General features: G+C 36.7%; 1 protein-coding gene across 1 annotated transcript; it reads right to left on the bottom strand.

The window, feature by feature from the left end:
* Positions 1–1,082: 1,082 nt before the first annotated feature.
* Zwilch (zwilch kinetochore protein) lies at positions 1,083–13,836 on the bottom strand. The gene is made up of 11 exons (XM_019050789.2): positions 13,535–13,836; positions 11,939–12,135; positions 10,573–10,795; positions 8,960–9,082; positions 7,807–7,968; positions 7,269–7,467; positions 6,540–6,619; positions 5,947–6,146; positions 4,448–4,735; positions 3,243–3,361; positions 1,083–2,574 (listed from the first exon to the last, which is right to left on the bottom strand). Exons 1-11 carry the CDS (start codon positions 13,682–13,684, stop codon positions 2,474–2,476), a joined length of 1,842 nt encoding a protein of 613 aa, XP_018906334.2. The 5' UTR covers positions 13,685–13,836; the 3' UTR covers positions 1,083–2,473.
* Between the last annotated feature and the right edge of the window lie 776 nt (positions 13,837–14,612).

Raw genomic sequence — 14,612 nt, 5'->3', positions numbered from 1 at the left:
TATTTATTATGCTAATAAGATGGGATAAGTGTGCTTGTTAATAAGTTGTTAAGTTGGTGAAGTGCGATTGAAATTTTACGGAGTGCTGTGCCATTTATTCTCATCCTTATGGCACCAAAACGGAAACTCGCAATGTTATCCAATGCAAAAAAATTGAAATTGATCAAATTTTGTGATGATAACAAGTGTATGACACGGAAAGACATCGCCTCCAAGCACAATGTGCCACAGTCTAACAAATTACTTCCAAAATTTCGACCAGAAAGTTAGTTAAAATGCGCAAGAAATTTTGAATAAAACGCTCGAAGATATTTCCAACAAGTTTAAACATGGACTTTTTTAAATTAAACCCCATCAACCTGACAGCAATAATTTCATAATACAGAAAAAAGGAGCTCTCTTCCTAGAGCAATGCTTCATCCACGGACGCCCAGTAGAAGTTTCTTGAAATTTGGAAAACACCATTTATTTCTCCGATTAAGAATTGATAGTTTAATGAATTCACTTGTTAAATTTTTCATTGATTATCAATGAATAAGATATCTTGGGCACAATTAGCTTTCCCACTCCTAGCAGCCATTTCAAAGCATGCTTGCACGTACGTTAGGTATTAAAATGCCTCCATACCTACATGATCTAGTAATGGCTAGCAAAACTTCAAAAATCTAGAATATCAAATCGATGCAGCTGTTAAAATTTTGTCTGTCCATTCCACTCCATTAAAACAAAAAAATAAAATAAATAAATTAACGTACTCCCAAAACATTGAAACAAAATGTTTTTGACAATATTCCTAGAAAGTTGCCAACATCGCAGGCTTGACAAATGAAACAATAAACGCGAATAACACCAGGAAGACTCGGTTATCAATATCCGTTAATTTCTTTAGCGGCCATTGCTGCTTAGGCAGCAACAATTTATCAGACATCGATGTTTAATACCATCAACTGGTAACCATATGCATGGACAATAAATAAACAATCAGTTGTGCCACGAAAGATGAGAGCTTATGTTGCATTTCTGCACCTTGGAAAATGTTTACACACAAACAATTTTTATGGTTTAATAAAATCCACCTTAGCTTTTAAATAAATAAAATTGAATTTATTATCAACAGCATACACATAACAAATATCACACGTACATGGACGACACATGATGGATGCTTGATTCGAAAGGATTAAATCAATGTTGAAGCAAAATAGTTTCTGACTCCAAGGTGAGTCTAGAGCACTTAGAATCAAAATTTGAAACAATAATTGCTTCAATTTTAGTTTCTAATTTTATTAGGAAAATGAATGCATATGCAAAAGCAGAAGGCATGTTTCGGCTGTCTATTCCCATGACTCTTTGGGGAAAATCTAAATTCTGAGTTGCAAATTGGTCTTGACTGCGCAGTTGAGCAAACAAAATTTGTGTTGACCATTTGGCGAAAACCCGGAACGTTGCAGAAAATTGCAAAGGCCTAGAGCAATCTGCACCCTTGCCTATACGGAAGCCTTAAGTATCTGAACGCCTACAATTGCATTCTACAAGTATTCAATAACTTGGTGAACTTAAGTAAAGGGGTTTTCTCCACATACATACATAGAGTACATCGGCTATAGACATATTTTTCATAAAAATTTACACCGTTCAAGAAATTTCTTAATACTTGCAATTTAAAGAATTCGATAGCCAGGGTGCAAAGAGCTTCCCCAGACTTATTCTTAGCTAAGACACACTGATTTCAACGGCACATGAGAAAGTCTGATTACGGAGTTAAAAATTATTTCAGTCAGGTTCAAAACATAAAATTCATTTTGCTGCCCACAATGAAGAACTCACGGTGATCACTCTGAAAATTGGGATCGCAGTCCAAGTTGACATGTAAGAATTTCACTTACAGATTAAATTCTCTAATTGAATAACTTTGCACTCTTTGCTTTGAACTTTGAGGAAAATAAATGATCAAAATTGCTGCTAAGAATGTAAGTTGTCATGTTTCCAGGTTTTGAGCTAAATGAAGATGAAAGGAAAATGGGAATACACTACTAATAAGTGGTTTTTTTCCCAAAACATCACTGAGTAGTGCACTTAGTTCTAAATTTAAATTAAGTCTGCTTAAATTTTTATTTTAAGGGCTAAAATACAATTAAAAACTCCTAAATCCCTTGCAAACATTAGAATCCTGATTTGAAGCCCGGAAATGAAGAGAAGAGTTAAAAAACGTAGTGTCAACTACACAAGGTTGAAGGGAGAGTGAATTTTGAGGGCAGAACTGAAGAAAAAATAAGTGATGTTTCAGAAGTTTAGAGGGCTGAGGCTTCGAGAGGAAGCGTGTTCAGAAGAAATTGTAAGACAGAAAAAAGTCTAATTTAGACCTAAAACAAAAGCGTAAAGTATTACCTGAGAGCCCTGAAGAACTTCGTATTTTCAAGCCATTTGGAATTTTGACACTTTTGGAATTGTGCTTGGACGATTCTCCATCAACTTAAAGAGCGTTGAAACAGCTGGAGGCTGAGTGAAGAGAGGAACATATGTACGATGTCTGAGTCATTACTGTAGTACAATCTAGGGTTAAATTTCCAATATCTGAAAAATCAATCAATGGCTTGATTAGAGTACTAGTTAGTCTGCTTATTGGAAATAACACTTTTTTTAGAACAAAACAGCTGACAATAAGACTTTGACAAAAGCAAAAAAAAAAAAAAAAAAAAAATCTTGATACTCCTTGGAAACCACTGCAACATACTTAGCTGGACGTACAATAAGACCTCAAATATTATCGGATCGCGATTTAACGGATCGATCCTCCAGTCCCTTCAGTAGGACCGACTAGCGCGATTGAGCAGATTCCGCGATTTAAAAGATTTGACCTCCGGTCCCATGAAATCCGATAAATCGAGGTCTTACTGTAATCTTTAAGGGCTCTCTGAAAAAGCATTTTCACTTTTGCCTGATACTATGTGGATCAATGACACAATAACAGAAAATATTTCTGAAGAAAGATAAAAAAAGGTTTTTCAATCAACTTTTTACCGATGTGCCTGGCGAGGAACACTTTCGATACTTTCCAAAATCTTCATCTTGATGTTCTGGAAAATAAAATAGTGAGAAAAGAAGGGCGATAGGGAAAAAAACCCTGCCTTTAACATGAGAGCTAGCAAACCATTTCCTCACATTTGGGGAAAACATTTTCTCTCTGCTCTTTTAGCTCTGTAAACAATTTGGTATGATTGCAAAGCTGGTCACAAACTTACCAGGTTCAATGATACTCCCAGGAAACATGCTTGGTTTACAACAGAGGAAGGAGCTGCTATATTTTTCATTATCTTCTTCATTGGTAAGCGTAAGTCTCCACTCTTGGAACTGTTTATGTCTGCGAAAAGAACAAAATAAAATGATAAAATTGATCAAAACTACCATGAAAATTGGCCAAAGGCTAGCATTTACATCTCTCAGTGACTAAATTTTCTAGACCCCACGTATTATGAAATCTCAGTTTTCTGTTCCTCTCAGTCTCAGTGCTCAAGACTACATAGAGCAATAGAGTGTTAAAAACTCACATCCTTTAAAAAAGAGCCAGTTCAATTTATAAGTAAGTGTTGGAAAAATTATTCTGTAGAATGGCGTTTGAGCTTTCAAGTGCTGCTCACATTGTGCAACTCATTGTTAGTGTACCATCAGAAACTGATAAAACCGAAAGCTTGGCTATGACTTTTCCCATCAGTGCTCTCTAGGCAGTGCCTCATTTTCAAATGAGAGAACCTTAAATGCGTGTTTAATGAGTGTATTTAGTTAGCACAAAGTTGTTTCCAGTCAAATATCCTTCTCGAGTTTGTTTCATCAGTAATGGTGCTGCAAAAGCATAATTCAGGATACAATATGGATTAAAAACATTTTTCATACGAAATATTGCATCACATATTTCTTTTCGTCAGAATTCGTGGAGAGAAGAATTGAAAATTTTGAGATAATCTCACATTTTCACTGACTGCTTAGCTATTCATTCAAAATTCAGTGCACAGAAAGTTGTACCTCAGGAAAGAAAATAATTAAGACATGAATTTCTCAAAAAAATTAAGTTTTCTTGGTAATTTGTTTTCAATAATTACTTACATTATTTTAAACCTTGTGATTCTCAAAAAGGCAGCAAACTTTTGAGCTTCCATGATTTTGTGCACAATTTCTAAGGGGCTTTATCTTTTCCAACAAGAACTTAGTGTGCAAAGAAATAGTTTTGTCCTGTTGTCTAAGCTACTCATAGGTATTTTCGAGAGAGATGAAAGGGTGGAAAAAATTCAAATGTATTCACGCATTTGCTAGAGCTATGATTTTAAAAGAAAAATACTTTCTAAACGAGGAGAATAAATTGGGTGACATCTTTTTTTGGGGTTATGCAAGAATGGAGCTACTAATAACCCAACTTGACCTTACTGAGAGCATATTTAACGAATTTACTCACCTAACAACATCTTTAACTGCAGATGTGTCCACCACTACCTCACAGTGATGGTTCATGTTATTCAGGAGCCACGGCAAGGAACATATCTCCGATTTTGATGCGAGGAATCTTTCCAGAATTTGGTTGAGAATGGCCATACATTTAGGATCCATTCCTTGAGACTTGAGATTCAGTTTCAGTTCGGTTAAAATGAAAACTTCTAGGGATGTGCACATCCGTCCAAGCCAAACCAACCAACCAGAACACACTTCAGTCCAGCTGATATCAGAACTTTTAAAATCTTTGAACCTGGAATCATGATGCAGGGGAAACAAATTACTCCTTGGCGTAAGAAAAAATTACAGATGTGGTATTGACGAACTTTTCATTTCCTAATTTTCGGGGGCACGTTCCCTCTTCAAAATCGGAAATTCCCCCATGATTGGCTGATTTGCAACGCATTGCCTCCCACACTAGTCATATCAACCACTATAGAAGGATTCTGCCAGCATCATGCTGGTTGTTTCGATTGGAATGCTGACACTTGCGTGACTAGGCTCCTTGGAGGCCTGTGGTCTTGGTTCATAAACAGCATTCCTCTTCTAGAGAGTGCACCTCTGCACTTTAGTTTAAGGTTTGTTCATTTGTTTATTGGAAAGGGAGAAGGGAGTGCCATGGCAATAGGGGTACAGATTTTAAATCGATTCGACCAAAAAATCTGTTTTCCCTGGATCAATTAGTTAAATTGAATTGATCTTTGTACCCTGATTTATCGGCCAAATTGATTCATCAAATCTATAAAATATTGCAATATTTTTTTTCTTTCTGATGACTAACGCTTTTTTCATATGCTCGAGCCTGTCCTTCCTACATTCATTTCTTTTGTTTCGTGAAGATTTTTTTACCCCTGAAAAATTGTCGATATTTCATGGAAAATGGAATTTCACCTATCAACAAAACAAAATTCAGTATCTCTGGTGGAGACAAAAAATAGTCGATTTATTGAGTAGATGTTCAGAAAAATCAATTTCCACACTTAACGTCAATTCAATTTTTATCAATTTAATGACGGAAATCGATTTTTCTAAAAAAATCCTCATCCCTACATGGCATCAGGGGAATGTGTACTCTAAACACCATAGCAAGCAGCATATTAGGAGGGGGATTCCCTCATAGCGAGGACATTTTTCTCCAGGATTCAAATAGATTACTTTTTTTCTTTTTTTTAAACTAATCTTTTGGTTGATTTAGGAGAGTGCGTCAAATTGTCATCTCGGGCGCTACGCAATGAAAGAAAAAAAGAAATTCTAAAACCATTGTTAGTGCTCTAAGTAAGTGTTACACTTACACAACCTGAATTGAAGATTTTGAGTAATACCATTGAACAATTCACCAAACATCTCCGAAATAATCGTCTCTGAAGTCACAGGGCAACAGACTTGCAACCTTCTACACGAAAATCGATTCAAGCAGCCTTCGAGCTGTGCTTAATTGATGACAAAGGTAGGAAGAAAACTCACGATGGTAATGAAGGCACACAGAGTTTGCCATGATGCGTGATTAGGGTAGAGAAAATACTGAGGAAATCGTTCTTCAACTTCTCAATGCCCAGCTCTATAAGGTATTCTAACGGATTCACGGTGATTTCAAAATCGTAGGCAGAGTCTGCCATCAAACACCGAATCTTGTGGGCTAATCTAGTTCCGTTGGATCTTTGGATCTGAAAAAAATACATACAACACAAAAAGGATTATTCTTTGCATTAAAATCAAGAAAAATCCCTTTCCTTAGATTTTACAGCAGATACAAGAGGAACTCGGTCCTCAATAGGTGACACAGTAATTAAGGAAAAATGACTTGAGTTAAGATTTGTAATAAAGTCATTGATGTCGTGGGTGCAGAAACTGCCTCAACGCACTACCTGTGTTTTCGGTAGGAGTAAAAAGGCGCAAGACTAAAAATTTAGTTATCCGCAGTTCTGTTTAGTTAAAGTAGATGGCTTTGTATGGTTTAGAAGTTACTCACAATACACAGTCTTCCTTTGTAACAGTGACATTATAAATAATTAAAAAAAAAAGTTTTAAGAAAAAAAGTACACTTAAAAGGATCTTACAACTGGCTTCAACGTTCCTTTTCTTATTTGATGGAAGATCATTTCCATATACTTCTGTAGCTCACGATACGTGCTGCAATCTGAAATAAAACAGACTGTCTTGAGACCACTTAAAATAAAAAAACAAAAGGATGAAGGGGGAAGGAGCAAAAGAACTTGGAGATTGGGCAAAATTAATTCCAGAATATTCAAAGACTCCAGGAAAAAGATTCCACACTTCTCTAGGTTTTTTCATAATAAAAACGATGCTTATTCTCTAACTTTCTGGAGGAAATAATCCACTGACTTGCATAAAATAAGAAGCAATAACCTACATTGACCTCAACTGTTACAGCTCCTTTTCAGGTTGGTGTAATAGGGGCGAAAAACAAAAATGAATGTATATGCGAGCCGCTTTTACGGCGTGCTAGGGCGCTCTACGACACCTACTCACCACAGGAATCTGTCACAGTAGAGATCCTCCGGAAGCTGGCATCTCTCCATCTCTTCACGGATACCCTCTACCCACCGTAAAAACGAAAAAACCATTCTAAAATACCACCTGCAAAGGGGCGCCCTACATTTAAGTTTCAAACATCTCGCAAAATTATCAGATGACCTACAAAATTAGAGGATATGTTTCCTAGGATAGGTAGATGTTGAATCAGTGATGGCCAAAACTAAAGCATGTTGCACCATACACCATTAAACTCTTTAATTCCTTTTGCTGATGGGTACTTGTTTACACACCTTTCAGAATATTCCAAATCTCATCAGTGAAATCAATGGCTTGCTTCTGATTTGAGACAGTGTCTTCAACAACACGGATGAAACTATTCTTTTCCTTTTTTTCAGCCTCTAAGCGATTTTTGCTAAGATACGGCACTGCATGATTGGCAGCTTTAAGAAGAGCTGTTAAACTTTCTTCAATAGTGTGTGGGCTAACGTCCTGCAAAATAGAGACAATCATTAGATCAATTTGGAAAACCTACATCCAAAACGTAAAATTGTTGAGATCAAAAAAATTTCTCGGTCTGCGTCTACAACCCTTTCTTCACATAAAAATCGAGAAAATGAGAAAAAATGTAAAAGAAAGGAAGGAGTAAAATTGTAGAAGAAAATTCTAAAATACTTAAACTAAGAAGTGCAGTTGAGGCACTTTGCGTGTGAGTCAGATTCACTTTAATTTCAGTAAGTTCTAAGTGGCACTTTCGACATGGTAACAATTTTTTCTGGGGTAGAATACTTTAAAATAAATAACAAGGGTTTATTAATTAAATTTACTTACTGAGTCATTGAATTCAATGAAAAGACTCTTGTTTGATCCAGGGTTTTCAGGATCAACTTCTTGCTTCATGAGGATTACATCCAAAAACTTTTGCAAAAGCTGCAATTGATCCCAAATCGGCTTAATAATACTTCCATTAAAACCAACTTTGAAGTTTATCAACTAAAAACATTAAAGAGGAACAAAAATACAGATCAGTAAATTGAAATCTCCTCAGAAGTACATGAAATGAAAAATAAATAAAACAATAAAATGCTCCAGAGAGATGTTCCATAAACTCCTTTGTAACTTTTATCTTTCACATGAAGGAAGACTGCTAATTTTGCATGCAATTTTTGGAGTGTTTTTGCACAAAAGCAGAACATCATGAGAAAGTTCAAGAACTAGAGACAGTTTGTGTAACTAGAGACCGTTTGTTTTTCATCATAGCGGTGAAATCCACGCACCTAAAGTTATCATGACAAGACATTTTGAAACCTAGGTTTTCCTTTTCTCCAAAATCAAAATTAAATTGGGGATGAAAAATGCATTAAATGAACAGTTAGAAAACTGAATTGATAACAGCTATTTATTTAGGAAACTAGCTGCGAGACTCAAAGAAAAGGTTTCACAAGAGATGATTTGTTACAGACTGTTGTTTCAGTAAAAGCAGAAAAGAGAGCAATCTGTATAGGATTGCCACAAAATTTAGAATGAATTTTCATGACTTATTCTGGTTAAATTCCGGACAATTGAAGAAATGCCTGATGGTTAGAGACTAAAATACATGATTTGTAATATTTTTTGAGCAAAATCTAATGTTCAAAATTTCTAACCCATTCTAAAAAGAAAATAAGATGAATTAACAATTTTTTCCTGACATTTCCAGATTTTCCCTGTTTACTTAAAAAACAAATTCCCTGACATTTCCCAGCTTCCACTTACTGGGACATCCCTGTTTTTGGTTCCATTCTCTCTAAATTCCATGCAATGAAGTACTGTAAAATGAAAAGATGCAAAGTGGAATTTGTCTCATCCGATTGGTAGACTTATCGTTTGGAGAAAATGCAGGGTGTCTAGCAAAACTTAAAAAAAATTCCTTAACGTTTCCCGGTTCTCCCGGTCGCTAGATACCCTGAAATGGAAGGAATATGGAGTTATTCTTATGACTTACAAAATTAGTTTTGGCCACTGAGAATGGTATGTCAATGGATGGAGTTGTCCACGTAATTTTTAGCAATGCAGGATTGACAGTATCCTCATCAGGACTGTACGTGCTTGTTACCCGCAGTACACTCTGTTAAAAAAAATTGTAAAAAAAATAAGTCATAAAGAGAGGAATATAAAAGAAGGATATCGAATGAAGAAGTAATTGGTAAAAAAAAGAGAGAGACTGAAAAATGCCATTTCTCAAAGATAACACAATTATGATCACATCCTACCTGATAACAAAAGAACAACTTAATTTGGGGAAAAGGCTGCAAATAAAGAAAAAGGAATAAACAAAACCCGGGACGTTTCAAAATAATAACAATTTCATTATCAACCGGAAAATAAATTAAAAACAAAAACGAGCCGTCGCTCCGCTGTAATTGCGAGACCGAGACTGATCGTCAGTCTGAAACGTCCCGGGTTTTGTTTATTCCTTTTTCTTTATTTGCAGCCTTTTCCCCAAATTAAGTTGTTCTTTTATTATGTGTATTTTGGCTGATTAAGTTGTTTCTCATTCTACCTGATAACCTAGAGTATCCATCTCAAAATGGTGATGGTTGAATTAATTGAAATTACTGAGCACAAAACTTGTTCTATGATTGATGAACTACAAATCTTCACTTCGTGAAGATTTATGGCAGCTTTTGACTGAACTAAAATCAGCAGCTATTGAAGGAGCTCGAAATGATAAAATAAAGGACAGTCCTGGATTTTGTAGGAGTCTTTTGAGAATTTAGCATGGATTTGCAAGAACATGTAAGTTTCGAGATTGCTTTGAAATGGACATTTTTTCTTGACACAGCTATGCTTCCTGTTACCTATGTTGGAAGGCCAATTTATGACATTCAATTGATTGTATTCAATATTTTGAAAGTATTGGCCACAGAAAAGGAAAAAACCTATTAGTCAAATGGTCAAGAACACAATCACAATCTAAATGAAATCACCTAACTTTTCAAAGGAGTACTTTCATCGATTCGAAAAATCAGGGGGATAACTTGTCTACTTAATTGACAGCAACAAATAATAAAAAATTAACACCCCCAGATTTTGTAGCTGGTGTCGGATATCATAACCATTATATTTACACATTCAGATACCTTCTCCACTCAAATCTATCGAGAACGCAAAAGAACCCGATTTTTCCCAAACTGTTAGTAACATTCCTTCGTTCCTTAACTTTATATATAAGCCATCTCTATTGAGTCAAGGATGCCCAAGAACTGAACAATTCTTGAAAAAAACATACCTTCAAAAATTTTTCAAGCAGAAGGCCAGTTCTACTTCGGCTAATGCTAAGAGCTAAAATAAAAAACTGACGATGGAAAGGCAAAGCATTCATAGGTACGATGAGTTGACAGGATTTGATTACACTAAAATAACAATTTTTCATGTGAGTAGTCATTCATACAATTTACTTCATTTTTTGTTTAAGTCTCTACAAGGTGCAAATTTTTTTGATGCTGGCGGAGTGTTTCAATTGATAGTCACACAGAAGAAAATCTGGTAAAAAAACACTTTAAAAAATATATATGAATTTTGAAAATCTAAACCGTAAAAATTAAAGGACTCTACCTTACTTTTGCTGAGGTTAAATAGTTTTGAATGTTTGGTAATGAGCTCATCAATATCTCCATCACTGAAGTTCCAGCTGTTTAGATGAGCCCATGATCTTGAGCACCATCCATCTTTATAACTGATACTCAGTAAGAAAGTCTTCTCTTTGTCTGCAGCATCACAGAACATCCACAGTGGCACCTTCCTATCCGACTTCAAAGTGAACACACAGCCACACTTCCTGATAAAACAGAGAAAAAACATTGAATTGCCGCAAATATGTATGGACACAAGTTCAGATTTTCTCTATTTTGCAAATGATGAAACTTATAAATAGGGAACAAAAATGCTTTCAACGTTATCACTTGTGGCTTTGACATTCATCCGTAGTTGCTACTCATCATTGCTAGAGCCGTGAAAGAATAAATATTAACCCTTTCCGGTCCGCGGCAGTTTTCCACGGCCGTCGTTAAGTGAGGTTAAGGTAGCAGCGATGTTGTCAACAAAGACAGTGGTTTCCAAAGGCTCCACCAGAGGCCGCCACTTGCTGGAGCAGTCGAATATACCCGATATCGGGCCTGCACAGAAGTTCAAACTTTTGGGCGACTATATCCGACATCGGACCTAAACGCGTTATTTTTCACGGCGAATATATCCGACATTGGACCGGAAAGGGTTAAGACACACATTTACTGTACAAGCTCAGCAAATTTTCACCCAGTATTACACACATGAACAGAGTGCCACTCAAACACTGCGCACAGGAGAGGAACCAGTGGTCTCCCATCATCATCATTTGTTTCTGGTTAAAGAAGTTTAAAAAGCCGGAGAAAGTTTTTGACTTACACTGTTTGACTTGTATGTTTGGTATCATGCTAGGTACACATTCAGTTCAAAACATCTTAAGTAGTTTTTTACTTTGTCAAGTTTTTTAATCTCAGATTTCGACTGTTCAAAAGCAGATGTTTTCACAGACAAGTTAGAAAATTGAAAACTAGAAGTCATATACATTTACTTGTATAACAGTGTATACCATCATTACAAGTATAACATTTGGTCGCACTTATCAATAGTTAAAAAAAAACGGAGTCAAAAAATGCATACATTTTACTACATCATGATAAACTTCAACCTAGGTTTGACTGCTTTAAAAAAAAAAACCCAACTAATCAATAGTGTTTTTTGAATTTTCCAGGAAGCTTAATTAAAATTTTTATTCTTATTCAAGAAATTCCACTGAACATTTTAAAGAGATAATGAGACTGAATTCCATTTAGAGAAATACAACAAAATTAAGAGTTTCCCTTTTTTGGAAAATTACATTTTTATACTACCGACATTGATGATAGCAAAACCTTACTTTGACCATGCATATTTTAGGTACCTGGCAATAGAGAGATTGGTTGGTTCAATCATTTCTTTTTTCAAAATTTCTGTGAGATCTCCAACACTTGCGACAGTGATGTTGTGTGAAGGACTGAATGGACATTCCAAGGGTTGGCCTATGTAGCTCACAGACGTGTTTGGAGAGTGGCAAGTATTTTCGAAGACTGAATCAACAGCATTGAAAGTTTCTTCTTTCTGAAATGAATGCATTTAAACCCCATCAGTGGAATATAACGAACAATAAGTCATGTGTTGATTAAGATATTTGTTCGGCGCTGAATTTACCCATTTACACTCATATAAAAGTACCACATTTTATCCTACTACTTGGCAACTCTTATGCAGCATAAGACACAAGAGGTTGGGGCCATCCATTATAAAGAAAACCCGACAGTGCTGATGTAACTCTGCGGCTGGGCTGCTTGAATTAATCTTGTGAGATGCTCACTGGCCGAGTGGACATGGTATTGGCTTGGGATATACAAGATTGTAGGATTGATCCATTTCAAATCAGAATATCTGGTAAGAATGATAGAATGTGACTCCCACACATACCACCGCACATGCAGATTCAGGAGGTACTGTGCTTTAGGCATAGAAGTCAGCAAAACAATGACAACCTCATCATGATCATCCGTCAGGGGAAAATTGATGCAGTTCCTTGAACTGATTGCCATGCATTCTCGTATGTCTCAAGTGATGAGTATGGAGCAGTAGATTCTGGAAGTTCAACTGTTGCGTTCGAGAATGGAGAGGGCATAACTACATTCCTATGACGTCAAGCTGGTATATGAGACTGGGGCACGGTTTAACATGGTTTTAGAGGGAGAACGCCTGACGCGTGTTCCTATCGTGCCGATATCTTCTCCAGGGTTGATCTGATGCAAAATTTAATGAGAACCAATCCGAAAGAAGATGAAATTTCACTTCAGAAAACTAACTAATCCACTCACGACATTGTCTGATAATTAAGGAAATGAAAGCTTAATACCGAAAATCATTCCCCTGATCAGATTCAGACGCTCCGCTCGCACAACTTCAGCCGATCAAGGGCCACTCGAAATGGTTCACGCCTACGACTGCCTCACTCATCGATGCACGGATGACCCAGAGATGCTTGCTGTTCTTGGTAGAGCAGACGCGTTGTATGTTGAGACAAAAATCAAGTATTGTTAAAATCACCTCTCATCAATAGTGCCATCTGACTGCAAGAATTAACCTGCTGAGTGGTGCTGATTCGGCTGTAATCAGAGATTGACATTTGTCTCAACATACAATGCGTCCACTCTAAATGTCTGCTAGCTAGACATCACAAAACTAACTAGTTTTGGCCTCCCCATTGCTGTAAGCAACGTCTCAACACATGATGGCTTCAGTTAGATCATACATATTGTGAATAGTACTAATGAGCCTGTAGACTAGGATTGACTATAAATTATTCCATCCTATGTATCATGCACGAAGATCACCTTGGATAGAAATCCAATAAACGTTAAAGGTGGAGGATTAACTCAAGATGCTTGTTCTGACATATGAACTCTAAACATAATGTTCATGCATAAATAACGAACAAGTGTTAATTGTGAGGACTTACAATGGGCTTCTTATGAATAAAATATACATCCTTATCAGGAATGTCCATGAACATAGCAATGAAGGCTGGTGGCTGGGGAAGGTGTTGGATGATCAGTTGGTTGTCTTTGACCAAATCTTGCAGTACGTCAGGGATGTTGCTGAGCTCCATTTCGAGTCCGGAAACTGATTGGATCCACTGCCGAGGATGTCAGCGAGATAATAATGCTCAGGATAATATGTACAATGCAGGGAAAACTCACAGATGATGAAGCGGCAGTCCCGCCATATCTTCCACACTAAGCAGGAGTTGGGAACAGATTCGTCGATCAAAGAAGGGCACAATCACAATAGTTGAAGAGTGATAATGATCTTGAGAAAAGATCCGATAATAAAGGACGTGCGAATGAGGTGATAAGATTAAAATGCGGGCGGAATTCGCTGATAATGATTGATATCGAGTACCGGTTCGAACTTCACTTTCGAGTTTCGCTGCACGCTGTTTTCGTGTCGACGCGGCGTGGACAAAGGAAACGTGCTGGAACTTGTTTCAGCTTTCCGCCAATTTTGATCAGGTTCGCCAACATGTTCCTGAGACTGTCGACCAAGAGCAAAGAGTCCGTAAGCGCATTCGTGTTCCAAGTACGAAAAATCAAGTTCAAAATAATTTTAAAGGCCACTCAGCACTTGATTAAAAGGTATTATCGGCAAATTTTGACAGAAAGATTGATATGATGAAAAGAAAATTTGGCCAAAGCTAGGAAAATTTAGTGCATGATCGTCATTCTTCACATCACTGTTAACTGGGCGGGGATGAGAGCGTGCTGAATGTGGCGCTAAATTCAAAACAGGCGTTCCAGTCAGAGGGAGAAGCGGGATGGTAGAGAATCTTAACACAAGTAATACGGATGGTGACGCTTTCTTATTTTTTTTCATCAATGAGAACGCTCGTCCGACAAATTTTAAACCATTGCTGCACCATTTTATGCTTTATGACTGATATGTTGATGGGCCTACGTTTAGAAATATTGGAGAATAAGAAAACAAGTTGAAATAAAAATGAATCACCCTGGTAGCATTAGCTGTTTAAAAAAAAAAAA

This window comes from Bemisia tabaci, chromosome 6, assembly GCF_918797505.1.
Source record: "Bemisia tabaci chromosome 6, PGI_BMITA_v3".
NCBI lineage: Eukaryota > Metazoa > Arthropoda > Insecta > Hemiptera > Aleyrodidae > Bemisia > Bemisia tabaci.
This window is presented reverse-complemented; position numbering and strand designations above follow the sequence as displayed.